We start from the raw sequence: 27,958 nt of genomic DNA on the forward strand, positions 1-27,958 counted from the left end.
CAAGCACGGCTCAGCAATAACTAAAACATCTCCGTATTACCAACACTGTTTCCAGCAGAAATCCAAAATGTAGAAGGAGGGATCGGGAGGTGGGAGTGGGGTGCAGGGAGGTGGGGGGGGCAATGGGAAGGTGGGGGGTGCAGGCAGCGCCCTGGGGGTCCAGAAGCAGAGGGGTTATGGGGGAACGGTGCTGAATTTGGGGGGCTGGAGCAGGGGGGGAGGGGGGAGAGGAGGGAAAAGGGGAGTGGGGGCATGAGATAGGAGGGCAGGGGATGCGGGGGGCATGTCATGGGGAAAAAACTCACATGGGGGAAAACCCTTCCACGTTTCGGTGGAATCGGGAGGTCGGAGAGACACACAGAGGGGGATGGGGGGAGACGGACATGGATGGACGGGGGTACGTGTGGGTAGAAAGGTGCACGGCGGGACATGTGTGGGGATGACCTACGCAAGGGGTCCACCCGGGATAATCCACAGCTGGTAACTCACCTGGGATAACCAGCAACAGATAATCCACTCCGGATACCTAACCCACGCCAGACAATCCCCAGCAATGCCCCTCAGACTGCCAGCGTTTCATCCCAAATTCTCCCCAAATTGTGGTTTTTCTTTTTCTTCTCCATAATATAAAAATTGGGGGTTTTTTGCAAAATATTCAATTCCGGGGACTTTTGGCGCTTTTCCACAATATAAAAATTGGTGATTTTTGCTTTTGGTTTTGCGCATTTTTTGCTTTCCCACTGCACAATTCCAGGCAGATTTGGCTTTCCCAGGAGCCCCAAATTGGGGGATTTTTTTCCTCCAAATTGTTTTTTTTTCCCATTGCAGACCCAGAATCATGGTTTTGGGGGTATTTGGGCAACTGCAATTTTAAAAGATCAGTTGCCTCTCTTTTTAAACATTTAGAACAAATACCTAACTACTTAAATACACCGAATAAATTGGATGCTACAGCTATTTGGCAGTTACAGTTTAAACAATGCAAGTCAGTTTGTAAATTATACAATTTTAACTTTTTTTTAAAGAAGTTTCATATATGATAGAAAATTCAGTGAGATAAGAGATCCCCCATATGCTTTTACTTTCCGGCGGGGGGGCAGGGAACCAAATCCCCAGTGCTGCAATACGTAAGGCTACCAAAAAAGACTGGCGGATTTGCTAATGCTTTTGGCTGCACTGAAGCGTGCAGAGGAACACGTTTTTATGATATCTCGACTGTTACAACTGAGGACCAAAGACCAGCGATGCCATCAACTTTTGGAAGACGTGCTGTGCTCGGGTCTTTGGAAGGAAATGGATTTTTTTTTCTTTTGTTTTGTTTTGTTTTTTAAAGAGAGTGAAGAGTCTTGTTGCTGATGACTTCTACTGCCAAGTACACCATCTCTGAAGATCCGCTCTGATGGGGAGTTCATAAGATGCAACTTCTTTGAATGAGAAAGATTTCCATTCTGGAAAAACCTCTTTCCAACTGAAGTCAAAACTTACACACCGTAGGTTAAGGAAAAAGGACATTATTGAAGCAATAGCTCACCAAAAGCACATCAGGACTCCCTGTCACTGGTTACAAGGCTGGTAATGCTTCTTGGGAAAGCCGGGAAAACACACGGAAGCGACGCCGATTTGTCCACATCTCTTCTTTGACCTTGATTGCTTTTAGTACAGACACCAGTATCTCAGAAAGGTTTTTGAGTACTGCTATAAAATATTTTAAAAATTTATTGACTGAAAAAGCATAAAGCTTTTGTCATGAAAACAAAGTCTGTTTCTTCTGAACATCTGAACTCTTAGGAACAGTTTCTTCCCTCTTTTAGTACAAAATTATTTTCACAGTATCATTTCATAGTAAGCGCACAGAAACAGAAGATTGTGCTTTCAGGAAGAGAAAATAAAGAGAGGGAAGTAAGCTTTGCATAGGCGTAACGTGCTCCAGCACAGGCCTTATTTTATTTTTAGTATTTGTGTTAGAATATTTCATAGAAAAACTATAGAAGGAGAGCTGGCACATTCTTAATGTTAACTTTAAAGTCCATACTACAAGTACCTTAGGAAAAATGCGGACACACATCGTAGACGTACCTTGTACTTGCAGACTGCTATGGATCCTTTCCATCTGTCTTGCACTTTCATGGCAGAAGAAAGGGCGACCACGGTGAAATGGTGGCAGCTGACACTCTGCTGAGAGAGGAAAAAAGCCTTTAGCATAAAGCTGGGGAGGAATCTAAAGCTTCCTTTTTTTGTGAAGGTTTGTGAAGACTACAACTGAGTGGAGGAAAAAGTATTTTGCATCATCTTTGGTAGAGTTGTTGATACAGGCCACTAAAGCTTTTGTATGTTTTTAGATAACAACCACTCAGAAATTTCAAATAAAAAGCTGTTATAATGATTGGCAGCTATATATGCTGGGAACCTGTGATCCTTCTTCTCTTCATGGGTATTTACACCGTAAAATCTTACCGCCAACCGTGGGGTCTGAACATCCTGAATCCTGGTGGCTCCATACACGCAGATTGCTGGTTTAGGCTGCCGGTCCAGGGAGGCTGCTGGCAGCTGGAATGAGAAAAGACAGCCCTTGTGCTTAAAGATGGAGATCTGAAGCGAGGGTGTTGCAGTAAGAAGTCACTGTGTCTGCTCAGAAACAGGATTTTTGCCTGTGTTGCCCCAAAGGTATGCTAAGGGTGTGGGTGATTCAGAAAGGAGGTTTCCAGTCCCAGTGGAGTGAGACTAGCTCTCATCGTAAAATCAGCTGGATTTTAGCTAAACCTTAGGGACAAAGACAAGGTTTGGGGCTTAATCTATTTTACAAAAACCTCACAGTCAGAGACATTTTAACCTGGGGTTTCTGTAGTGCTGCTTCTTCTGGTACACCCTGGGAAAGTGTGCACTGTCATTTGTGCGGTGCACCACGGTTGAAATGTATCAGGCAGATAAGCTAAGCTCAAAGCATTTAACATATCTCCCACATGTGTTACCACTAGGGTTTCCCTGCAGGCAGAGCCTGGCATGTTAATCAGGGAAGCGGGAGTTTGCCGTTCCCTGCTTTGTGTGCAGCAGCCATTCCGTGAAACGTCGCTGTATCGACCGTCTCTTTCCCCCACGTGAATCTGATGCTCATCAGATTCGTCTCCCTCCCCTGAACTGCGGTGCCTGTGTCAGGTTGCTGCAGCCCGTTTCGGTAATATATAGCCTGGTCGTTGGTCCCTGCTCTCAAAATCAGAAAAAGGGACTGTGCAGAACGCGATCACGTAGCAGGCTGGAGATCTCACACCTCTGGAGCTTGCAGATGCTCTCTCCATTTCTGCTACATCGACGAGAGTTTTCTGTGCCCATGTGAAAAGGGGGTAGGTGAGTGCTACTGTCTTTAGACAAAATGTCAAATTTCAATTTTTGGGAGGGAAGGAGAGAAATGGAACATCATTGTTCTTCTTGCTTAATGTTCTCTTTCTAACTGAAAGCCCAACATCTAAAAGCTGGGCTTTTTTCTCCCTCCCCTACCCCAAAATCAGCTGGTATAGTGAAAAACGCTTTGTATCTGATTGCCCTGGTGTGCAGAAAAGAGCAGCGGCCCGGCGAGGTGAGGGAATCGGGAAGCGAGGCCAGCAAGGAACGGGAAGCGAAACCGAGGAGTCTGCTGTCATTTTCTAAGCCAGCCCTAGGCAGGAAGGGGCCGCAGCCCAAACAGCATTGCGAGACCCTCGCCGCAGAGCAGCCACCGCTCGGTTGCTGGTTTGTGACGATGAATGCCGCAGGGCTGCTCAGGAAGCGGCTTCTGTCATGGTGGAAACCTGCTGCCTGCGTGCCGGTGTGAGGGGGAGCCGGCAGCACCTGCATGATGGGGACAGCCAAAGCCCTTGGTGAGGCTGAAACTCACTTGGAGCCTTGCCGGGGTCTCTGTATGCAGTCCCTGCTGTGGTGGCAGCGTAAGCCCCCAGGCAGCCCCCACCCAGAAGAGCTGACAGTCCTGCCCTTTAAAAAGCCCTTAACGAAAAAGGAGAAATAACTTGTCCAACAGGAGGGACGTCAGGGTCCTGGGGTCATCCAACACGTGTCTTCCCCGAGATCAGGTGTGACCGCAGCCAGCTTTGCCGGCGAAGGAGAGCCGCCGAGCTGCTGCCTGGCCGCCGGTGCGCGCCCGGAGCCCCAGAAGGACTGGTAGTGAGGGAGGAGCACCACGGTGACCCGCGTTAAGAAGACATCTCTGTACATACCAGCTGGTCCTCCTGGGACCCCTACGGACTACCCATACCCATCTTTTTCCCTCTTCAACCCTTCGCTCCCGTTTCCATGGCCGTGTCTGGATTCTCCCAGACAGGACGTGCTCAGCGGGAGCTGAGGTTATCAGTCAGTGATGGAATAGGGGCTCTTGCTGTTGATATCAAAGGCTGTTGCTCTGCTGTGTGGGCTCTGCTGGTTTCTGTGCTGTGTGGGCTCTGAAAAGCCTAATTCCCATAGCATTTGAAAGACGTGGGGTTCCTGAATGCTTACTCTTTCAAGCTAGTCTTACAAATCATGTGTGGAAGAAGGAGGTAAATAATAATTAAAAGCAGACTCACCTGTTTTCCCTGGTTTCACTGCATTAGGGTCTCCAGCCTGGCAGGTCTTGTTGGGCTCATTCATTTGTATGGACTATGCTGTCCAAACACCACAGCTCAGCAGATGGGGTTGATCCAAACCAGACCTTGCATTGCACCAGCCAGCCCGGCTCTGATGCCTGTCCTGCCCGTCGCGCCGGCTGCAGAGTGAATTGAGCCAGCATCTAGCTTGCAGAGGCAGGGCACAATGTTTATTGATACAGAGGGGGAGGCGAGTAAGCCACAAAATGTATGCAGGGCAAAGGGGTGGATCTAATTCGCAGGACGGCGAATTCCCTTCGAGGGTGGCCTGGGCTCCATGCGGAAGCTGGGCGTGCGGTTACAGCCAGGGTGTGTAGCTCACAGGGTGGTAATGCTGGCGTGCAGTTTGAAATCCTGGGCTCGATCCCCAGAGGGCATCCCCAGTCTGCCCCAGTCTACACACGTATCCAGAAATACTTTCTTGCATGGGCAGAGGCTCTTTCCACAGTAACTGGGCAGTAAGAGGACACAGGACAAGACAGGGAAGGCTCGGAAACCTTGTATTACAAAAATAAAAGAGCACGTGGCACAGTGTCACGCATGAAGCTGCCGTGCCAGGCTCCAGTGCGGAACGTACCAATCAAAGGCAAATATAAAAAAGACAAACACTGTTAAACAGTCGCAGGGCAACATCCTTAAGGCTGAACAATCCCAGCTGAACTGAGCTGATGTAAACCAAGGATTCTCCTTATTCGGAGCCCCAGCAAGGCAGGATTGGTGTGGCAGGAGCTGGGAGCTCTGCTGTGACTTATAGGCTAGGTAAAGCCCCCAGATCATCTCCTTTTCCATGGTGGCAGGCCTGAAACGTATGAACGGGGCTGGGCTTCCCATGGGGGCAAGTGCTTCTGATCTGATCTCACCAGGGAGAGGGGCCTGCAGAGAGAGACCTTCAGGTCTGGGGGCTCTACCCCAGTCACCTCTGCCCTGTCCTTACGGCCCGTAGGACCCCTCAAAGCATCCTCCGAAGAGGGCTGGGCTGCCTCCCTTCCCTTACCGCCCACAGGCCCTTGGGTCCCCTTTGCTTTACATCAGCTCAGTTAGCCGCTGGCTCAGCACTGCTCCGTGCCGTCTCTGCCTGGCTCCAGGGAAGGGTAGGCTGGCCCCGCTCACGCCGACTTGGTCCCGCTCTCCACCTCCTTGTGCACCCACAGCTCCTTGTGCTGCTTGCGCCCGAAGCCCTCGTCGTAGTTGCCTTTACTCTTGAAGAGCTGCTGGAAGTGGGGCTTGCAGTAGAACTCCCCGTGGAGCGCCGCGTAGCTGCCCAGGCTGGGGAAGGAGGGCAGGGTTAGCTGGGCGCGGGGACTCAGCTGCAGGCTGGCGGGGAGCGCGTGAGGTTTGGGGGCACCGGGACAGGGAAGGAGGGAACATGCAGGAGGGGACCTTAGAGAGGGCCAGCTGCCCCCTCCAGCCAGCTCAGGATGTTAGGCGCTGCTGTGAGCAGCATTAAAGGTCTGCAAAGAGGGGGGTCCCGCAGGGCAGCTCAGCCTTGGCTCTGTGTCATCTAGGAGGAAGCCGTGGCTCAGCTCTGCGTTACCTTGGAGCTCTCTTCCTGCTCTTGAGGGATAAAACTATTTTTCCATACCAGGTGGGATTTAGCTGAGACTTGGGACTGGGTGGGCAGGTAAGCCCTTTTTTTCTGTGATGAGTGGGCTGGGGGTCTTTAGCTACCCCACAAGAGGAGGAAGGGCTGTGATGGGTGGGTGGGTGCACTGTTTGGAAGGGCCTCCCCCACCCAGGCTAGGCAGAGCCGCGGTGACACCCATCCACCTCGCCGTCAGCAAGCGCCGCGGCAGCCTCCCAGCCCGGCTCACCTGAGCTTGGCGTGGCAGTGCTTGCAGCAGAAGCAGGCGTTGTGGAAGATGAATTTATCCGCCACCAGCCGCTCCATGGGATAGACGGTTTTCTGGCAGGCAGTGCACGTCTCCTTCACTTGCGCCTTCAGGCTGAAGGACTGGGCAAGGGGAGACCAAAGGGAGAGAGAATGAGGAAGGGGTTTGGGATCTTCTGTGCCTGGCTCCCACCACAGCCCTCTTCCCTAATATCCATGCTGCCATTTGCTGGAGCATTGGTTAGCGTGAAGCAGCCCCATCTCCCCTCGCCCTCCCTGTACCGCTCCACTGATGCTGGGCTGGATTGGTGCTTGGACCTTAGGCTTGCGGTCCTTCCCCCCTTGCCGTGAATCAGTAGGATGTGGTAAAACTGCAGGTACCTTGGAGCGCTGCACCGTGCTGCCTCCTGAGTTGTTCTTTGCCTCCTAAGAAGGGAAGAAATCAAAATGAGAGCCTGGACTGACAAGCCTGGCGCTGAGTTGTGCTTAAGGAGGAGCAGCAGAGGATCGGCACAGGCAGCTGAGCTGCAGGACTTTGGGGCACGCCAGCAGCCTCTGCCTGGCTGCCACGGGCACGCGGTGACCGTCTCTGAACTCACTTGCCCAGGGGCTGTGACCTCCATCAGGTCTCGTGTGCGAGTTACTTCCTGCGCTGTGGTGCTTTTCCCAAAGAGAGGAGAAGGAAGAGAGGAAAATAGAAAAAGAGGAAAAAATGTGTACGTATTGCAGAGAAGGAACTCTGGGCACCAGGAGGCCGTGTTACGTGCCCGGGGCTGTGGGGGCAGAGCAACCAGCTCTCTCATCCAGCGCTGCCCACTGAGGCCTCTGTCTCAGGCATAGGAGCACAGCACGGCTTTGTTTCTTCCACGGCCAAGGTATAGCAGACCTCTTTCGTGGTGGTAGCACCCCAGCACAGATCCAGGAGATGTCACAGCATAGGCATTGCAGAGCACAACCCCAGGGTAACAGCTCTGCCACTGATGAGCAGCTCTCACCATCTGCAGGCATCACTTATTATCCTTGGCTACCAAGTGCAACCACCATGCATGTCTTGGGACCCACAGCACCGGCATTACCCCTCAGGAACAACAACAGCAAAGCAGAGGACCCCTGGGGGGTCCCTGGGGCCAGTTTGGGCCTGTGGCAGGCAGGGAGGGGGAAAGGGCTTGCTGAGCTGCTGCAGCACAAGCCCCTGGCAAAACCCCTCTCTGACCTGCACCGGCAAATCCTCGCCTGTTGGCTTATGCATCTACTAACAGCAGCTCTGCTTTGGTGCGAGATGCTGCTCATGCTCCTTCTGGCCAACAGTCATTTACCCCACAGGGCTGGAGGGCGATAATTAACCCTTCTCTTGCTGGAGGTGCACAGGGCTCTAGCAATGCTGCCAGTGTGGGTCTTTGCCTGCAGTCAGGGGGTGGTAGGCTGCCAGTTCCTCCGGGGCATAACCGGGGTGCCCCTCGCTCTCATGGAGCACGTGGTGCGGGTTCCCCCTCAGCGGATGTTTTGTGTCTGAGTTCCTCACAGCCCGGTTACCAGCCTGTCACGCTGCTGCGCCGCACAGGAAACGCCTGCGCCGTAAGCGAGAGCGCAGAGCCTGCCCGGGTCCCCGCGGGCCCTGTGCGTGCGGAGGGCAGGAGGGGCAGCGGGAACGGTCAGGGTTGAAGACGCGCTCGGTGGCGTTCCGCGGCTTGCTCAGGGTAGATGTTACCCGGACCCTGCAGCTGCGGGAGGAGCAACAGGGCAGAGAGATCCCAACACTGAGGCGCCTGTACCTCTGCCCCCAGGATTTCAGAGCAGGGTCTCAGTGCGTGCTCTCCCCGCTGCAGCTGCAACAACTCATCTCCTCCCAAATCCCGTCCCGCTCCTCCCCCTCGCTTGCCCCACTGTGCGGTCCCACAGTCCCGCACCCTCCCCAAGCCGACTGCGCAGGCACCCACGGCGTCCCAGTCAGCCACCTGCAAGTATTTTAGCTTGCCTTTGCACTGATGAAAACGCTCCCTTCTTCTTTCAAACAGTCAGGATCAACAGGGTAAACACACTTTTAGCAAGGTGGACCAGCCCGGACCACTGGCTCACCCTCTGCACTGTTTGTTCCCAGGGTCGGGGCAGTGTGACCCCAGGACATCACCCCACTGCCTCCTTATCCTTCCTCTTGCTGCTGGTTTGGCTCTGCTTGGCCAGTACTGCCCCTTCTCTCTGCCCCCAGGCCGATCATCCATCCCCCGTCCCTCCTGCTTTATCCTTCCCCATCGTTTCTCCTTTGTATTTTTGGAAACAGTTTGTCTAAGAGATGCACAGGAAACTCTCACTTAGCTGAGCTGCCTCTTCAGACGATTCGCAGCTGCTGTCATTGACTGAGGTCAGGGACGTGATTTTCCTCTCACTCCCACAAGGCTGGAAGAGTAAGCCAAAGTCAACAGCGGGACATGGGCAGCGAGGAGACTCAGGCTGTGTAAAACCAGTTGCATCCCTCGGCACTGGTAAAACAACCGCAGGTGCTCTCCTGGGATTCGGATTTAATATACTGTTTCCAGGCTCAGCTGAACAGAGCTAAGGAAAATGTTGCCTCTTTGGAGCTGGAATACATCCATTCCCAAGGCTACAGGCAATCCACCGTTGCTCGTCACTTCTCGGCAGCCTTCTGGCTCCGATCAGGCACACTATCTATTTCGTATCTGATATATCCTCCCTCGGGGAAGGGCCATATCCTGTCCCAGCAGGAGATGTTCTTGAGCCTTTATGTTTTTCCATCTCCAATCACTCCAATCCTAAGCGGCTTGCACGCTCTCAGATGTGATCACAGAAAGCCATGGAAACACAAACAAACAGTCAGCGACTCGAGACGGGAGCAGGGCGAGCAGCTCTGTTCAGGCCAGAGCCTAGACGCTGGCGTTGCAATGTGCTCAGCAAACAGCACCTTCTGCTGGGACATTCCTGTCCCCAGTTTTGTTGTTTGAGTAGCAGTGACTGTGCCTTTGATCACCCCAAAATGTCAAATCTGGAATACAGCTTCTGTACACAACCCCCCCATCCCTGAGAACCAAAACCCGGTTTGAAATCCTCATACAAACCGCAGGGAATGCTACGTACATGAGTTGGGGGTGGGCTGGCAGGTCCCGTGGCCTGGAACATGGTTCCTTCCCCTCCTCCGTCTATTTAATCCTGAGCTTGAAGTCTGTGGGCCGATGTTCCCTGGGGAGATGTCTAAGACAGACCTCTTGCAACACCTGGAAAGGAAATGTCAACAGGAGTGTGGCTGGTTTCATCACCCCAACGCCGGCAGCTGCGCAGCTCTGCAGGAGCTGGTGCGTGACAGCCGCAAGCTCAACGCTTTCTCCGTGGGGTCCGTGCAGCCTCTTTGGCTTAGGGATTTCTTGAGGGATCCAAGAGATTTAGGCACACCAGACTGGACTGGCAGACAGGAGGTGCAGGTCTGGAATACTGCTCGGTTTTAGGAAGCTGGCAGGTGACCAAGGGCACTGAGGTGAGGCTAGCGTGCAGCTCGGTAGCTTTAGTCCCCTTTCCCATATAAAGATACTGGGCTAGGATGGGAGAGGGCTGCTGGAAACATGAGCAGAAGGTGATGTGGTGGCTTCTGCTCCAGACCCAGGTGTGGAAGGCAATTGCCAGGCAAGGGCCAAGCTGTTAGCAGCAAGGCTACGACTCCCAGCCAGAGCCGCTGTCTTGCCAAGGCAGTGAAACCAGCACCCAGTGTTTCACTAATGTAGCCACTAAAGGGCTGGTGTTGCTGGAGCAAGGACTGTGATTTTAGTCTAATTTTAGCCCAGAAAAGCCTTGCTGAACAGAGCGGATCACAGCTCAGCAGAGCAAGTGATGGGGATTTTGTCTTCTCTGGGGAGCCCACGTTGCCTTTAACTGAGACCCGTAATCTGTGGCCTCTGCGTGATGTGCTGACTGCCCAGGAGGATGAGTTTGACAGGTCTCGGACCAATTCTAATGCAGCATAGAAAAAAAAAAAAAAAAGCATTGCAAATCACCCCTTTTGGTAAAAAGTAGCTGAAAAGGCACTGACAGATCCTCAGGGGTTTTTCCCCATTGCACCTTGCCTTCAAAACACCCATAAAAGGTCAGGCTTGATGAGCCCTCTTTTGCATATGCAAGACAGAGATGTGGGGTTGAGCAAATGATGCAGAGGGAGGAGCAGAGCAGGGAGCAGGAGGGCGAAGGGGTGGCTGTGCAGCCCTGCCATGATGGGGATGGGCAAACCAGCACACCCCCCCACTCCTGTCTAGGGTTTTTGTCCTCTCCTCCTGAAACCTCTCATTCTCATATTGTCACCCCAAAAACTTTCCTGCTGCACGAGGGCGAGGGTAGACGCTGAGAAAGCCCCAGGGCAGGAGATGTGCCCGGGTGGAGGGCTTGGGCCAGGGGATGTCTCCGCAATGCCAATCTCACAGTGACATTTGCAAACCTGCCCTCGGTTTTAGGGGCTCTTTGGCTGCCTAAAAAGTCCCAGCACCCAGCAGCTGACACCAGGCTTGTGTTGTGCCCAGCCGAGCACCCAAAATTAGTGACTGCTTTCAGAACTGAGAGGTCTTTGCTCCCGGTCCTGAGCAGCAGCGGGTGAGCTGGGCTCCCCCTCGCAGGCCTGGGGGGCTGGACGGCCCTCGCTGCAAACATTTCACAGCCTTGTCTGAGAATACAGCTCCGATTTTACCTAAATCATTTCCCGTCTCCTCTGCGGTTTGCTTGTTATTTCCTGCCCGCCGAGCGGGGCGGATGGCAGCACGCAGGCAGCTGCTGCGTACCGGCATGTGCCGGGGGCCCGAGCCCGCAGCCCCTCTCTGCCCCCCATTCCCTGGGACAGGGCCTTCCCTCTCACGTCTCCGGGGTCTGTACGGTGCCTGGAGCCCAGCGCAGACCCCGAGGGGCCCCTCTCTCGTCCCTACCCCACGCACGCCTCTGGTGCGGATGCACAACCCTCCCCCTTTTCACCTGCCTTTCACCCTCTCCCCTGCCTTTCCCACAAGCATCTCTCCACCCCCAGCTTCCCTTCTTGTTCTCTCACACCTCTTCTTCCTCCCCTACCCCAGCCACCTTCTTTCCCTCAGTTTCCCCAGTCTCTCCGTCATCCCCCTCTTGCCCTTCCCCATACGCACACGCTCCCTGGCTCCTTCCACCTACTATTTGTTCCTTTGCTTCTCTTGCCCCCAAACCCCGTTCCCTTCAACGCCAGCCCACTTATCCTACCCCATGGCTTGATGTTCTCCATCCAGCCCCATCCTCCAGGTCTCTCCTTCCTCCTAACATCCCTCTCCCCCTCCATGCACATACCCTGCTTGCAGCCTCGTGCCCACGCTCTCCCAGCCTTCCTTCCAAATGAGAGGTCCCCTCGGTGTAGCTGCCCTACAGGCATGTGAGTAGAAGTTGCTAAATGTCCTTCCTGCCAAAGGACAGGAGGGAAGAGTAGAAATCTCAAAGGGGAAGGGTGTGCTGAAGTGATAAGGGAAACAGAACAAGTTAGAAACTGCAGGAGGGTTTCTAGGAGGCTCTCAGCTGCTGTCATTGCTCTTCCAAGGAGGCATTAGTCTGCGCAGGATGGGATTTGAGGCCAAGGCAGTCAACACAAGCCTCCATGAGCGGAGGAACACCAGTGGCACAGGCTTTGCTTAAGGACATGCTGTCACATTGATGTTGTGAAGCCTTCGCAACGGCTAGGGCAACCCTCCAGCATGCAGCGGGGGCTCGCTGATTTTCTGAGGAGCGCAGAGGGCATCTGCGACAAAGCAAGAAAGCCAAGTCCAGGTTGCCACCGTGGAGGCTGGCACCGTAACTGCTAGACCTGACTTCTCCAAACCTCTGTTCCCTAAGGCTCTTGGCCATCTACACAGCCTGGGAAGAGCAGGGCTGAGGACTGTCCCTCTCCTAGTCATGCAGCCAGCAATTTCAGGCGCCTGGCTCAGGACAAGGTGAGAACCCCTTTGCTTCTACAGCCTCTACTCTTCCTGCCCCTGCTCAGAGCATCCGATGGCCAGTGTAGACAAAAACGCCTTTCTCCAAGGGATCCGGGCTTGTGCCGTCTACCCAGGGAGACAGAGCAGCTTCTGATGGCAGCACTGGTGGCCACGGCATGGCAGACACAGAGGGAGGTGGATCTCAGTGTGCTCCAGAGACATGGCACCACAGCCAGCAGGATGCACTTGGTGCCCGAGCTGCCGGCTCTCCCTGCCCACAGGTCATCGCAGGCAGCTGCCAGTCCTGCTCTGGGGGCTTTTTTGGTGATCTCGGCAAGCTGGTGTTTGACTGAGGACCTTGGGGTTGGAGCTTGTCTGGCATCCGCAGGGGACGTGTGCTTGCTGCTGTGTAAGAGCAGCTGGAGAGGTGCTACGGCTCTGTCTTCTAGCATCGAATGGGGAGCAGTTCGGAGTGAGGAAGGCAACATTCATCCCAGAAGCTGCTCGGTCGCAGGGCTTTTGCCTAGCAGCCTCTCCCGTCCCCTCTCGCCTTCCTGCCTGACCCTGGGGGCAGACGTAGGGAGAGGGAAGCATCTGGGGTGGCCCCTCAAGGACAATCCCCAATCCCCCTGCCCTGCCTCTGAAGCATCACATTTCCCGCAGCCAGGAGGGGTGCGGGGAGCCTTTCCCCCCTTCCCCTCACCAGCGGGGCTGCCCTCGCTGCCGAGCCAGCCTGCTCCCAGCGGGCCCCCGGCCCGGCGCAGCCCGGCGCTGGCTAATGGCCTCTCTGAAAGCCGATGGGTTTCCAGCACAGGAAAGCAGCGTGACTGCGGAGGGCGAGAGGCCCCTCTCTGCCATATGGTTCCCATTAGCAGCCCTGTGAAGTGTATGTTTACTGCTGGGATCACTGTACCATTGCAAGGGGCTTTCCCAAAGGCAAAGCACGGCATGGGGGATCCGGGCCCCTTCCTCCTCCATCCCGGGAGGACGCGGAGTATCCCCAGCAGCACAGCGAGGCATGGGCAGGGGCTCAGCACCTTGGAGAGGCTGTCAGGCCTCTTCCCCAGGAAATCAGAAGCTGATTGCTGTGGGGACTGATGTCCCCAAGATCACGTGCAGGATTAGTGCAGCCTACACACCCGGGACAGCCGCTGACCCTCCAGCTCCGTGGCCAGCTCAGCCCATGGTCTCTCTCAGCAGGATTGCGTGGGGAGGAGGTGAAGAGGGGCGGGAAGAGCCTGTCTGCCGAGCCCGGGAATCGCCCAGCTCACTGCCCAGCTGGCCCCTGCTTCTGCAGCCCTGGGGCCTCGCGGCCAATCCACAGCACGAAACAAAGCATGGTGCAGAGTCGGCATCAAACAGGCCAGCGCCAGAACCGGGCACAGCACTGCCGGGGAAGGGGGGACAGTGACCCCAGTGCTGCTTCAGCTTCTCCAGCGTGGAAAGAAACAGCGAGCCGCAGTTTGGGGGGGATGATGGAGCAAGCCTGGTGGTCATGGCTCCAGCTTTAGCCATGGAAGACCCTAATTCAGCTTCAGATCTTGGCTCCTTGTGTGGCTTCAAGCCAACCACTCGACCTCACCGGTATTTGGGACCCAGGGCAGGTCCCTGCTGGCTTGACGCAGGGTGGAGGGCTCCAGGGAGCAGCCCCGGGCCACCGCTGTGGACACCACTACCCTGCTCATCAGGTTTCTGGAGAGCAGCCCCACCACACGGACCTGCCCCTGCCCACAGCCCACAGCACGGAGCTACCTTCCACCAGCCTGCCCCACTAATCCGCTTTCCATCCACGTTCTGCGCCCGGGCTGCCTCTTGAAAGGCTGCCAGTGGGCAGAAAATCTGCAGCCGAAATCCTGAGGGATGCTGACAAGGAATAGTTGTGGGGAGGAACAGGGCTGCCTTTGTCAGGGCAACAATGGAGGACCCGCATGAGCGAGGAGGGAGCCCGAGGGAAGCCCCTGCCCGCCCGCTCTGCTCTCCCACCTTCGTCCCTGCCTTGGCTCGCCTCCCCTGAGGAGGAGGAGCACGGCCCTGGAAGGACCAGGGCGAGGGGGACCAGGCTGGTTCCCAGCCCCTGCCTCTCAGCAAGGAGGCAGATGGGGCAGGAGGATGCTGCTGGGATTCATCTGTTTTCCAGAAGCGGAAAGTGAAGCACGGAGCAGCCCATTCCTGGGACCGTGGCCATGTTTAATGGCATCCATTAAAAATCATGGTCTGAAGGGATTCTCTGCTCCCTGGGATCTCCTACCTTGCTAGGAGCTCAGATACAGCAAATACAGCAGAAAGCCTGCTGGGAGGATGAGAAGAGCCTCTTTTCCAGGCAGAGACAAATCCTTCTCAGCAGTGCCAGATGACAGAGCAAACAGCAACAGCCAAAAATTGCAGGCTGGGAGGTTCAGGTTGGACATTAGGCAAAACCGCTTCACCAGGGGAAAGACTTGGAGGCTCTGAGGCTCTGCAGCATGGTACTAGTTAAGTGTAATATAAACCTGGTGCAAACAAGCACGATAGGCAAATAGCAGTTCATGCTCCCTCCCTCCCCTTTTCAGTTTTTCCGTAGTCTCTTCCATAAACCACGCTCCACCTGGAAACCTCACCTTCTGGTTTCTTACGTAAATGTATATCCATTCACCGTTATACTGGCATTATGTTCCTAGTTCTTCTCCCACTATAATATTTTCCTCCCAAAAGGGTTCATAAAGAGTAATCACATTCCTTATCAGTCGTTTTTTAGAAGGAGAAGCCAATTCCTTTTACGCTGTTCTCATAAGGTGGGTTCTCCATTCCTACAGCCACTTTGGCGGCCCGCTGCAAGTAGGTGAGCTGACCTGGATGCACCACACTAAAGGAGATCTCAGACCTTTGTATTCTGGTACAAATACTTCTGGCACCCCTGAAAACATCTGGCCTGATGTGCTCTTCCTTTGTCACCTCTGCCAGAAATCCTAGATGCTCTTTCTTCTTCAGCGCCCTCCGCTTGTTGAGGTCCCTCCAGGCTACGGCAGCTTTGTGTTGCAGCTCCCGAAGTGCCTGCTCCGGCACAGCTCTACTTCAGCCATTTCTAGGACTCCAGTCTCATCTTCCCGTTTGCTGATCCGTTTGTTCTCACTGTGGGCAGATCTCCTGACTTCTAAAGGGGCTGTTAACAAGTTCAGTGCCTAGATCTCTCCTTGTGGAAGGATCCAAGTGTCCTCCTTCCATTTTACTGTCTCTTCCCTATCCTCTTTCCTGTCTCCACCTAAAATAATCATTTCCTTGGGACACTTTATCAAGTGCTTTCCTTAAATCCAGATTCACAAGGCCCTGTTGTTTCAGAAGTCAGTTATCATATCTAGGGAAGATACTGAGACAACTTGACATGATCTGTGTTAAAACCACACTGCATTTTGTTCTGCTTCCCAACATCACGTCTTTGATTGCTCTTCCAAAACCTATTCTAGAAACTCATTTTTTATTGTACTCCAATTAATGGACCTATAATTGCCTGTAATTTCCTCTTTCCCCAAACATAACCTGTAAATGTTATGTTGGCTAATCTCCTCTCGTGGAATATCACCTGTAAAACACCAGACTGGACTGGCATTTCCTATGTGGGTTAGCCCGTATCTTCAGCAAAGCCCTGAGAGCGGGCTGCCAGTCCCTCCCGAGAGCTTCTGCTGTTTCACCATCTGCAGATGCAGCAAGTCCTGTTCCAGGCACCCCAAAACACAGCACAACCCCTTCCCATGGTCCCTGCCTCCACACCAGCCCTGCGAGAGCTGCTGTGTCCTCCTGCATTTGCTGTCCAAATGCAGACTGTGTCCAAAAAAAAAAAAAAGCCACCAAAATCATATTCATAGGTTAAATCTCTCAAAAGGCCATTCTTTTTGAGCTGCTCTGTCTATTTTCAGCTTTCACCTCCATCCTCCCTTTTAGGATCCAAGATGCCATACAGCCCAGTATAGGATCTGCTGCTCTGCAAGGCCACGGGATTTCGGGGGAGCGACGAGTGTGCTGGGAAAAGCAAACCCTGGAGAGGCACATCAGAGGTTGCTGAGGCTCCTTGTGTCTGAAAACCCTCGAGCTGGCCATATGGAGAGGGTTACGGGCACACCAGAGGAGTGAGAAATATGTCTAAAGTGTGCTTAATATTGACTGCAATAATCCCTTCACCCAGATTTAATGTTTTCCATCGCAGAGCTTTTGCTACCAGCTAGGTAAGCTCTGCAACACCCCCAGATGGCAGACAAAAATTACTTAACTGGAAAGTGAAAGGCAGACACCTCTGGGGCAACATGGCAGCTGCCTGCCAATGGACAACAACCCTGCAAAAGCTGAGGGTGAGCGAAAAGGAAAAGAAAAACTCCATCGCCGTGTAGGACCGGAGGGGGTAGTCGTAGGCTCACAGGACTGACTCGATGAAGGAAACCAGAAGAGGAACTCCCTTCCCTAATGAGAAGTCTCGTGGGATTTTTGTTGACCAAAAAAGGTCAGGAACCTAATTTTGAGCTGTATGAAAAAGAAGATGCATCCAGTCGCTTTGCAAAGCCCAAGAGGCTGGTTCTGACAGACCCTCACTTCTTAACTGGGAAATCGCTTCTTGCAGGGCTCCCATTTAAAAAGGACGTTAACGCTGGAGCCATTTCGGACTAGGCTTGATCAGTGGCCCTGCAATTATTTTGTAATCTACGTTAATGATGCTGCAGATGTGCGACTCCTGGCCTTAAATACACGACAGCTCAGCTGGGGCACCAGATGTCTTCCCTGCGAGAGCCCTCACACGATGTCTTTGGTGGACAAAGCCCAGTTTCCAAGGCATGATCCAGGCTGCTGAATTATCATGTTCTTTCAAAACTGATGCCCACCCCATGAACAAAAATCAGTGGAAAATTGATCAAAAATATGATTTACAAGGTAGCTTAGCTGGTCTCAAGTGATCCAAGGGGATTAGACAGTCAGACCGCCTCAAAATGTGGTAGTTACAGCACCGGACTGGGACTCGGGAGACCTGGGATTGATTCACAGCTCTGCTGCTAATATTTGGGTGACGGCGGACAAATAATTTCATTTTTTTCTGTTCTCTTCCCCCCCCCCAAATGAAAACAGAGCGGCTCTCCTTTGTGAAGCCCTGGGAGATCCCTGGCTGTATAAGGGTTATGCCAGAGCTCAGGGTATTTTTATTGTTATTAAATCTCACAGTCATGCAACAGCCTCCCCAGGGAAATGATGAAAGACCTGTCTCTGGAAAGGTTTAAAGATAGGCTGGATGAGGCGGCAGGAGACACACCATCGAGAATTAGCAGGCATTAATGAAGGGGGATAAGGGAGTTGGGATCTAACAGGTTTTCTTCCATCTCTCTTCTTTCTGATCAGCTTAATAAAATGGATCTGTCCAGCCCCCCTCCGGCATGTACTGCAGCACACAACAAAGGGGGAATTACAGCCCAAACGGGGAGCGTGAGCCCCAAAACGCTGCACCCCAAGATGCCCGCTGCAGCAGATCCAGTGTACACAGGCCTCCGCTCACTCTTGTCCCCATGAGGCGCTGGGTGCAAGCCCCTCGGCCCCTCAGCCCACCCAGGGCACGGGGTGCTCGCCCCCCCCTTCAGCAGCATCGCTCCCCAACAGGCTCCTGGAGCTCAGACAGCGTCTCCTTGCCCCTGCCTGACCCCGGCGAGGCCACCTCGGCCGAGAACAGACCCCCTTGTGTTTCCCCCCCACCCTGAATCTGCTTCCCGCGACGACCTCAGCCGAGCCTCCTCCCAAAGCAAAAAAGTTCCCGGTGCATCTGGGTGGGACCTCCTCCCGGCGGGCTGTGCAGGGGGAGGATGAACCCCCCATCTGCTGGGTGGCTCCTGGCCAGCGGTGCTGCTTCCCGGCGCTCTCCCTGTCTTTGCATTCCTCCCTCCTCTCCATCCCTTTCTCCCTGGGTGCTCGCCTCTCTCTCCCTCCCCACTGCTCGGTCTTGCTTTCTGCCCCCCAGCACCCCTCTCTCTTCCCAGCGCTGAGCAGGGCCGCAATTGGCGGCATCCCCGGGAGGGATGAACCCCCTCGCTCCCCACATCTCGGGGACCATCATTGTCTCCCGCCGAGCCGCCCGCTGCCTCTCAGCCCTGTTGTTCTCGACGAGTGAATGCTCACCATATGCCTGGGCTCCTCACGGTGATGCCGAGCGGGAGGGTTTCACCCCGGTAGGGTGGGTCTGTCTGGCGGTGGGTCCGTCCGTCCGTCCCTGTTGGCAGGGTGTTCTCGCTCCCTTTCTCCCCGTTGCAGAGGCCGGGGCTGTGGGAGCGAGAGCCGTTTCCTGCGAGCTCCCACGGCCGCCTCGCGAGCCCTTTTATCGCCGGGCTGCCGCGATGATTGGCTCTCGCCGTTGTACCGTCTTCCAGCCGCTTGCTCCTTTGTGTGAAGCCAACCTCTAACCCCAAACCTTCCCCAGCCCCTCTTTTCCCGGGCTCCCTCTCCCCAGCCGCCCCCGGACCCCCGCAGCCTTCTCGACCCAGCCGCCAACCCCAAGAACTTGCCTCCGCTTTCCTCCCTGCCGGCAGCGTGCCCCCCCCCAGTGTAATTAGCTTTTGGCCAGCCTCTCCCCCCACTCCTTGCCCTGTTCTGTGTGTGCAGATGGGCTTCGCGCGAGACTTTGGACATGGCCTTGGGCTCTCTCCATGTGGCACTAACCCACTCGTGTAAGATTTCCTGCAAGCATCCTGGAGGATCCCGTCCCTCCAGGTTCTGCAAAAGCCAAACTTGCCCCCCCCAGCCTCAGCAAACTGTTTGCAGAGGAAGGGTCATATCAGGCAGCAGCAGGAAAGGGGAGTCCCAATGCCCCCGGCTCCTCACCCCTCCAGAGGGGCAAAACTGAGACCTGATGGTTTCAGAAATCCAGGTTTTACTCCACGGAGAGCTGATGAGCCGTGCGTAGGAGCAGTGCAGTGTAAGGGGGTCGGTAGATCTGCCAGGGCAGGTTCTCGTAGGGCGAGCAATATCGCTGCCTGGACGATAAAGCCAGCTTCCCCCACGCCACTCCTGGGGTTTGGGACCAGGTAGCTGAAGTTTGGAGGGCTGGGATTTCCCCAGGAACAGGGCAAAATGTTAGGAATAAATAGGTTAAATGTTAATAGTTAAAACCTGAAGGGAACTCGGAAGCGGTCTGAGACAAGCCAGGATGGCTGAGAGCCAGCAGAAAGGCAGAGGGACCCTGTGGCTCTGCGGACTTTGCCTTAACCTCCCAATAAATGGGGGATAAATGAAGGCAAAATATGCAATGGAGTGGTGCGAAGAGCTTTGATAATGATGATGCAGGAACAAATACTCTTGTTTGGGCTCCTCAACACAGCGTGGTGCCGCTGGCAAGAGCTGAACACTGGCTGGAGATGGCCCCGAGTCCGAGCCCAGCGCTGAGCCCAGCGGCCGAGGCAGGTGATCTTCGTGTGCAGAGTTTGTCTGTAATTCCCCATACAAAAAATATGATTAAGGAATTTATGGCGGTGTTTACTGGATGAGGAGACAGCAGTGATATGATTTATCACCTCTGTCACTCTGCATTGCCCAAATAGCATCTGTGATGAAAAGGCTTGCTGCCACCGAGAGCAAATAAAAGAGTAATTTGACTCGATAGTAAAATTAGCTGTTGCTGAGCAGATCCAGACCCAGCGACGGGGATGGTCATACGCATCACGCAGCAGGAGGCTGGCAGGGCTGCAAAAGCCAGTGTCCATCTGGGGATGGGGAAGAGCAGAAGAGTGTCCAAGGCATTGCCATGCCGCCCCGAAACGAGGGCAGGCGTATGGGAGCCTGCAGTGAACGAGCCCCGCTGAGGGCACGGCACCTGCGTGCTGCCCTGGGCTCTGGGCATGAATGCACTGGCAAATGGGTCCGGTCTTCAGGCTCGGTCTGCCCCCCTTTCCCACGGCATCGCCCTGCGGGGACGGGGTCTGGAGGAGGAGAGGGCTGGGGGCTCATCCTGGCACCCACCCATGGGGGACGCAGGGTGGGTGCAGAGCTGGGGCTGAGCCCATGTCCCACAGGGGCTCCCCTGGCATCAGAGTCCTTCCTGCCGCCGCTGCAAGAAACGCTGCCGGTCCGCTCGCCGTGCACGCACAGGCACGTGCATGCACACCCGTGTATGTATGCGGGCATACGCACACAGAGCCATAGCATCGTTTGGGTGGGAAAAGACCTTTCAGATCCTCAAGTCCAACCATAACCCAGCACGGCCAAGTCCACCACTAACCCGTGTCCCTCAGCACCACAGCTACACGGCTTTTAAATCCCCCCAGGGATGGGGACTCAGCCCCTGCCCTGGGCAGCCTGGGCCAGGCCCTGGCAGCCCTTTGGGGAAGAAGTTTTTCCTAATACCCAACCTAAACCTGCCCTAGGCCGCTTCCTCGTGTCCTGCCTCTTGTTATGGGCATGCACGTACATGCACATACATGCACATACGTGCACATACGTGCACACGTGCGTGCAAGCCCACGTGCGTACGTACACACCCACGCATGCACGCACACGAGCACACGCTCACGCGCTCTCACACGCGTGCACGCTCATGCACACGCGGGCGATGCCGGGGCGGCGCAGGCTGTGCGGGGGCTGGGGTCCGCCGGCCTGCGCCCACCCCGGGGTGGGCCCGGCTGGGGGTGCCGGGGCTCAGCTCCTTTTCCCGTTGCCATGGCGACGCGGAGGCCCCCCCCCCCCCCCCCAGCAGCCCGCCAGGCCCGGAGGAGACGGAGGGGGAACGGGGATGGGGACGGGGGCGGGCCGCGGCCTCGCCCCTCGCTGCACCCGCCCCGCTGCCGGGCTCAGGGGCGGGGGCAGGAGCCGGGGTGCCGGAGGGGCCGGGCCCGGCGCCGGGGGCCCGGGGAGCGCAGAGGGGAGCGGGGAGCGGCCCGGAGCTGCCCCGAGGGGCTTCAGCGGCCCGGGACCCCCGGGACCCCGCTCCCTCCCCCCGCCGGCAGGGGGCGCCCTCCCGCGGCGGCGCCGCTCTCCCGGGGCCACGCCCCTCCGCTCCGGGGCTCTCCTCTCACCCACCCCCCCACCCCCAGTCCTCCTCTCCTGCAGGGGGCGCTGCGCCGCGCGAGGCCGCCTCCGGCGCCGCTCTAGCCGCCGACGGCAGCGTCGGCGGCGCAAGATGGCGGAGGAGGGTTCTGTTTGCAGCTTCGTTTTCAAGAAGCGGGGCCTGGCGGCGGGCAGGGGCCGGCGCAAGCGGCCCAGCAGCGACCAGGAGCAGGGTGAGGGATTGGCGGGGGCTCGCGGAGGGCCCCGGGAGGGCGCTCGGAGCCGGGCCGTTACGATACGCTGGGGAGGCGAAGGAGGGCCTGGTGCTACCCTGGGGCGCAGCCCCCACACGGAGGGGCCTCGCTGCCCTCCCGAGCCGCACCGATGTCGTGCGGTGGAGGGCGTGAGGGGCTCCTCCCCGGCTGTGCCATCGCCCTCGGGGGTTCCGCCGGCCTCCCGCACCTTCTCGTGGGCGTCTCCAGCCCGCGGGAGGGGGGAGGCTGCCAGCAGAGCCTGCACTTGGGCCGGGGTCCTGCACTTGGGCCGGGGTCCTGCCGCCGGGCGTGCCCTTACCCTGGGCTTTACCTCTCAGAGAGCAGCGGTGAAGAGGGCAGCACGGTGGTGCGGAAGGAGCGGCGGCGGGAGACCCCCAACCCCATGATCCAGAAGGTAAGGGGGCTACAGCAGGGCACTGCTCCATCCGAGGTGCATCTGCAGTGGCCTGCTAATCTCAAGCTAGGTGCAGTCTTGGCGCCTTCATGCGTGCTGTCTTCTTGCCCCTCAGACCAGGAGATGCATGAAGGAGAAGCCCGCATACGCGCTGAGCAGCAGTGATGACGAGGATCCATCAAAGGAGATCGGAGTCACTTACAAATCGACAAGGTCGGCGGTAAGGACTGGGCAAGAATGTGGTTCTGGGGTGTGAGCTCAGGTGGGACTGGCAGACCCTGCCCTTGACAGAGAGAATTTGCCTCTGAGAATGCGGGATCAGCCATTCCTTCTATTTTATCTATAGATGCACCTCCCTGTCTCTTCCCTCTTAATAGACAAGCGCCTTGTGCTAGGTTTGTTCTCCTGATACCCCCTGTATCCTCAGGAGGCCATTTAAGGTTGGCCTTTCCCTCTTAGAGTTGGGAATTAAAACCCCAAGATGCCACTGGACTTGCCCAACATCGCACAAAATTTTCAGGAGAGGGAGCACTTGAATCAGTTTTGCCCTCCTGTTGGGTTCGTGTTTTCAGTTTTAGACCATCTTCCTCCACAAAGAATTCAAGGTGACTTAGAAGGTGCTCCCGTCTTTATCCTTGTGACTAGCGATGGGGTAAGAGCTACAGAGAGAGGTGTCATTGTTTTTCTTGGGATTGATGGGTGGGGTGTCCTGGGTGTCCTGTTAACATCTGGAGTGGAGAGAAATCAGCTGCGAAGATTTGGGCACAGCTCAAATTGCTCTTCCCACTGGATTTTCTCTTAACTCTCCTCTTGATCCAGTGAAGTTTTGCCCATCAGTATGAGCCTGGGCAGGATATAAGTAGGATTAAAAGCAGGTATCAACACATGTTCTCTTCAGACCTATTTCCTTATTGCCTGTGCCTCTGTATAAGATTGGAATAATGCCTAACTGTCCCCAGTCAAAGCTGCAGGGTCAGATCGAGGTCTCCTTGTCACGTTAGAGATTAATATGAATATAACCTCGTGCTGTAATTATTTACCACTTTGGCTGCTGCCAAGGGGGGCAGCATATTGTTAGCCCTGCTTGCTGTAGGAGAATGGGAAGGGAGCAGGAGGAGATGACAGCTCCAGAAGCTTTCAGCATGTAAGTTGGATTTGGTTTTAATTGAGGTTGGCTGTAATTATTCTTTGGTTTCTGTGCAGCTGTTCCTGAAGATCTGATAAAACCTAGGAATAGGTTTCTGTTCAGTCCATTAAAGAGGAATCTAAACCAGACCCCTGTGTTAAAACTGAATGTAAGCCACCCACAACTGGATTAAAAGTTCAGACCTAACATCCTGTGTGTAGGCAGGATGGTCTCATGATTGAAGTGTTGGACATGGGAGACCTGAGTTCAGCTTCCAGCTAAGCCGAGGCTGAGCATGAAGGAGTAAAGTAAAGACAAGTGTTCCCTGCAAGCGCTAGGCTGGATCCAGCCCATGGGGGATTTTCCTTGGCAGGTGCTAAGGGAAGGAAGGCAAAGCAGGCCACGGCCAGTACTTGCTCTGTGACCAACCCTCCAGGTAGCCTGGGAGCTCTCTGTCTTGTACAGGTTTTCTCTTCACAAGTTGTCACAAGTTCTTCTTGCTTTTCAGAAACCTGTTGGCCCAGAAGACATGGGAGCGACAGCAGTGTATGAACTGGACACGGAGAAGGAGAAAGATGCCCAGGCCATCTTCGAGCGCAGCCAGAAAATCCAGGAGGTGAGTCAGCCTTGCTCTGTAAGAGCTAGTGCTCTGCAGCAGGAGTACATGTGCTTTACTCATCCCTTTTTGCACACCAAGAAGAGTGTCTCTTCCTCCCTGGAAATTTGAGAAGCCAAGAGTGTAACCCTTGCAAATAGGGGAATTTTCTGGCTTTATTGGCATCTTGGTGGTAAGGAAGGCAGGGCTGGGAAGGGAGACTGGTGTCAGAGTGGTGAAAGCTAATCTGTGTCTTGAAGCTTTCCTGATCCTTAATGGCCTTTCTTTTTGCTTTCCTAGGAGCTGAGAGGAAAGGAAGATGATAAAATTTACCGTGGTATTAACAACTACCAGAAGTATGTGAAGCCCAAGGACACATCAATGGGAAATGCCTCTTCAGGAATGGTCAGGTAGGTCGGGATGAGCCTCAGAGGACTGGGACCACAGAGGAGCTCAGGCACCATCCCCAAAGGCACCTGTTTGGGGCTTGAACTTTGCTGTTACTGCCAGCTTCTTTCTGTCTAACGAGTCCGGTGTCTGGTTCTGACCAGGCCCCGAGGGGCCTTCTCCACTGCAGCTGCGCAGCCGGCCTGAGCCTTCTCCCACCCTTTCAGAAAAGGACCCATCCGTGCTCCAGAGCACTTGCGGGCCACGGTGCGATGGGACTACCAGCCCGACATCTGCAAGGACTACAAAGAAACTGGGTTCTGCGGCTTTGGAGGTGAGCGGATCTTGCCTGCGGCTGAACACGTGCTGCGCCAGATCTGCGAAGGGATTCAGTCCAGCTTATGATCCCGTGTTTGTGGCGCTAAGATGTGCGCTTACTGATTTACAGGCACTTGTTTGCAGAGCTGGTGTGTGATGCTGTTGCAAAGTTGGTTTATGTAACGTTCTTGTCATTTGTGTCGGCCCTTCCGAAAGCTGATGGCCTCTAATCAGTCGTTGTAAGAGCCCTGGGCGGGGCACCAGTGACCCACGTTCCCCCAGGCATTCTGGCCGCTGAGGCCATGTGAGGGATGGGATTTCCTGTTCCTTATCCCACTTCCCAAGTGTGTAAATGCTGGAACTGTCGCTGTGGCACCCAGAGCGTGATCCTCACGGCCTGTCAACCCTGAGGGGGATCCTGTGCCTGCTCCAGGAGCTTGGTGCTGTCCTGGAGCACAGGCGTGTGGGGAGGCAATCAGGTTTCACCTTCTGCTGGGCAAAGCTTAAGCTGCCCCTGAATGAGGTGTCCCTTTAACACTCTGCCTGCACAGCCTAGCGTTAATTCCTCTTTCTTTGTGCCGCTTAGATAGCTGCAAATTCCTCCACGACCGCTCGGACTACAAGCACGGCTGGCAGATTGAACGGGAACTGGATGAAGGCCGATACGGAGTCAATGGTACGGCACCACCCCTCTGCTCTCCCTCTCCCTAAGCTGATGGTGGATGAGGCTACCAGGTCCTGCCCTCTCTCATGCCCTAGGGTGTGACTTAGGGATATTGCATCACTAAGAACGAAATGGGTCCTTTGCTGTCTGAAACTGGTCATGGGTTGAATTAATATTGGACAGAAAGGACTCTTTCTTCCAAAGCTGTGGAACTCCCTGCTGCAGGATAACCCTAGGGCCAGTAACCACTGACAGTGCTGAGCAAAGCTGCTGCTTTCAGATAACCACCAACTGCCACCAGAGGGAATGATTTCCTCTCTGTTGCACTGCTGTTGTACGGGTCCCAGCAGCGAGCTGTGTGGAGCTGGGGAGATGCGACCAGCTCCTGCCCCCCAGATGCCCCGGAGGTGCGCTGCTTTCATGCTACGTCACAGCATTATTTCTTACTCACAGCGTCCGTCGCTGCGGCCCAAGGCTCATGAGCGTTGCTCCTGAAGCACTGTGCAGCTGGGGGGAAGAGGGTGTTCTCTGTTCAGTTGGAGCCAAAGAGTTTGGTGGCAGCTGGTTTGGAAGAAAATCTGAAAAATAGGAGGGGGCTGGAGGCTATGTCTCTTTATAGCAGTGAGTGGGCGAGGTAGGAAAGAATTTGCTCTTGTGAGATGAGCAACAAGCACACTGGCTCATTAGACCTAATTATATCTCAGTCCCACATGTGTTACTGACATCAGCACCACCCAGATGCCAGAGCTCTATTGTTTCCAACAGAGATGGAATCCCACCTGCTGTGCTCGCTCCATGGTTAATATTTCATGCCCCATGCATGGGCTGGGCTGGCCGCCTCTGCTCTTGCTCCAGTCTGGTTAACTTTCTCTCCTGCAGATGAGGAAAACTATGAGGTGAGCAGCGATGAGGAGGATATGCCTTTCAAATGCTTCATCTGCAGAAGTTCCTTCAAGAACCCCGTGGTCACCAAGTAAGTGGTTGTTTTGGCATGAGGAGCCAAGTGTCTGCTGTCGATGCAGTTCACAAGTCATTCACTGTCGAGGCAAATACAAACACTGCCCACAGGCTGGTGGGTGGAACCTGCCTGGCTGCCGTGGCTTTCTGGTGGGTGGGGAAATCCTCTGATAACCAGGGAGTCTCATAACTGCAGCTGGAGCATCTCCTTGGAAGGGATCTCAAGCCTTTGCTGTCCAAGCACCTTTTCGATTTCCATAAATGCTGCCTCATTACATCATCTTCCCCCTTAACCCTGAGATTTTGTTTTCATGCCTTCATTCCTCCTGGATGCTGAATGGCGCTGCATTCTGTAGGCAGACACAAGCATGGGGAAGCCCAGAGCTTGCCAAAGCTGAGGAGCAGACTGGGGGCAGCCAGCCCTCTCCCACGCTGCTGGCTGACTTGCTGGGTACCTGGTGTCTGGAAGAGCTCACTGGTGGCTCTGTGCCATCACTCCGCGTCAGCGAAGCAATGCTGAAACGCCTTCCATGGGGACAGTGCTGCAGAGGAAGCTCTGCACGCAGCTCATTTTTTGCGTCCCCCAGGGACCGGTAGTCAGTAATTTCTAACTCCTGGACACAGGGATTGTGACTTGCAGTGGTGTCTGTGTCTCTACAGGTGTAGGCACTACTTCTGTGAGGGTTGTGCCCTCCAGCACTATCGCAAATCCCAGCGCTGCTACGTCTGTGACAAGCAAACCAATGGAGTCTTCAACCCAGCAAAAGGTAACGGGCACCCGTGGGAGAGGGCTTTCAGGGGCAGCATCTGGAGCAGCAGAGGCACCAGCTCCTGAGGTGTCTTCTGGGTGTCGGGCCTGCCCCGAAGCTGGAGCTTGCAGCTCTTGGCTGCCAGCAGAGCTCTCTTTAGTGCCAGGAGACGCTACATCACGGCCTGGGTGGCTCTGTAGGTGCAAAATGAGCATCTGCGCTTGCCCGGATGGGGAGCTCGGGGAGCGTGGCTTCTGGTGAGGGGAGGGGGACGTGCTGCGGAGCGGAGGCAGCGGCTGGGCTGATGACAGTCGGCAGGTCAGGGACGCACTGGTGGACTCTGACTGTAACATCTGATGCCCTGGACTCAGTGAATGGCGGTAGCTCCCAGCTGAGCCTTTGCGTAGGCACGTGGTTTTCGGTAGCTGCCCTGGTTCTTGTGGAGATGGGTGTTTACAGGACCCCGGCACCTGGCTCTGGTGTGGGACAGCCCCTGCGCCTGCAGTCTCATCCTGCACATTCCTGTTTTTCAGAGCTCATGGCAAAACTGGAAAAACACAAAGGGGAGGAAGAAGAAGAGGAAGACCAGCAGCATTCAGACCATGGAGAGGATCCACAATAGCAGAGCACCCTGTTTTGTATCTAGCTGAATAAAGCTTTCATGGGGGGAAAGAAAAAAGCTCGCAGCAGTTGCCTTGGGGCCAGCAGCTGTAGCCAGTGCTTGTGTATCCAACCAGCAGCTACTAAAAGTGTCCTGACTGTGCCGGACTCCTCGTTTGCTGCTCTGTGAAGGCACAAGACAGAAGAGGTAAGGTCAGACTCGAGAGTCGTGGCTGAGTGGAGCTGTCTGCTACCGCCATGCTGCCGGCAGGGCCCTGACCAGTTGCCTCCGAGTGCAGGAGGGCCCCTGGGGAAGGAGGGGTTGAAGACGACACTCAGTTACTTCATAACTTCTTTTTTGACAAAGGTGCTGCTGTTTCACTCCTAACTTTGCGCTGATCCTGCTCGCTTCCTGCTGCTGTGTAAGCATAAAACTATCATCTCTAAGTTTAAATTAAGTCCATAATCTTTGAGCATGTAGCAAGGTGAAAGCATGGAAGCAGATGAGAAATATTAGCCTGCATCAAGTTCATCCTTCACCCTAAAAACGCTAACTCGTGGGAA

At 55.0% G+C, this 27,958-nt stretch overlaps 2 protein-coding genes across 5 annotated transcripts; one reads left to right on the plus strand and one right to left on the minus strand.

Annotated features, from left to right (window-relative positions):
* Window positions 1–1,183: 1,183 nt before the first annotated feature.
* LIMD2 (LIM domain containing 2) lies at window positions 1,184–18,637 on the minus strand. Of its 4 annotated transcripts, none has more exons than XR_014230351.1 (8): window positions 18,474–18,637; window positions 9,529–9,665; window positions 6,820–6,864; window positions 6,422–6,561; window positions 4,551–5,876; window positions 2,455–2,547; window positions 2,077–2,175; window positions 1,184–1,650 (listed from the first exon to the last, which is right to left on the minus strand). XR_014230351.1 is itself a non-coding variant. In XM_082331601.1 (5 exons), the coding sequence occupies exons 2-5, from the start codon at window positions 9,568–9,570 to the stop codon at window positions 5,717–5,719; spliced, it is 387 nt and encodes a 128-aa protein (XP_082187727.1). In that variant the 5' UTR covers window positions 9,571–9,665; window positions 11,734–11,830; the 3' UTR covers window positions 4,510–5,716. The 4 variants fall into 4 exon arrangements, 1 of the variants encoding a protein (XP_082187727.1); XR_014230352.1 differs by lacking the exon at window positions 18,474–18,637 and adding an exon at window positions 11,734–11,830 and having other exon boundaries at window positions 2,077–2,172; XR_014230353.1 differs by lacking the exon at window positions 18,474–18,637 and adding an exon at window positions 11,734–11,830 and having other exon boundaries at window positions 1,185–1,650.
* Window positions 18,638–21,447: 2,810 nt separating this feature from the next.
* On the plus strand, window positions 21,448–27,463 carry LOC309599938 (E3 ubiquitin-protein ligase RNF113A-like). Its single transcript, XM_082331854.1, has 10 exons — window positions 21,448–21,562; window positions 21,922–21,998; window positions 22,114–22,218; window positions 23,633–23,740; window positions 24,020–24,129; window positions 24,334–24,440; window positions 25,011–25,100; window positions 25,968–26,061; window positions 26,706–26,812; window positions 27,328–27,463. Exons 1-10 carry the CDS (start codon window positions 21,463–21,465, stop codon window positions 27,414–27,416), a joined length of 987 nt encoding a protein of 328 aa, XP_082187980.1. The 5' UTR covers window positions 21,448–21,462; the 3' UTR covers window positions 27,417–27,463.
* Window positions 27,464–27,958: the final 495 nt, after the last annotated feature.

The sequence above is a fragment of the Platalea leucorodia genome, assembly GCF_965183815.1.
Source record: "Platalea leucorodia genome assembly, chromosome: 22".
Taxonomy (NCBI): domain Eukaryota; kingdom Metazoa; phylum Chordata; class Aves; order Pelecaniformes; family Threskiornithidae; genus Platalea; species Platalea leucorodia.

What these genes read in the sequence shown, in the direction of transcription:
- LIMD2 (XM_082331601.1), bottom strand. Translation starts at nt 9,570, where the DNA reads ATGTTCCAGGCCACGGGACCTGCCAGCCCACCCCCAACTCAT. An exon ending in CCAGCCCACCCCCAACTCAT is followed by an intron (nt 6,865 to 9,528) that starts GTACGTAGCATT and finishes TTCCCTTCTTAG; the next exon opens with GAGGCAAAGAACAACTCAGG. An exon ending in CACTGCCACGCCAAGCTCAG is followed by an intron (nt 5,877 to 6,421) that starts GTGAGCCGGGCT and finishes CTCCTTCCCCAG; the next exon opens with CCTGGGCAGCTACGCGGCGC.
- LOC309599938 (XM_082331854.1), top strand. Translation starts at nt 21,463, where the DNA reads ATGGCGGAGGAGGGTTCTGTTTGCAGCTTCGTTTTCAAGAAGCGGGGC. An exon ending in CAGCAGCGACCAGGAGCAGG is followed by an intron (nt 21,563 to 21,921) that starts GTGAGGGATTGG and finishes TTTACCTCTCAG; the next exon opens with AGAGCAGCGGTGAAGAGGGC. An exon ending in GCAGCCAGAAAATCCAGGAG is followed by an intron (nt 23,741 to 24,019) that starts GTGAGTCAGCCT and finishes TTGCTTTCCTAG; the next exon opens with GAGCTGAGAGGAAAGGAAGA.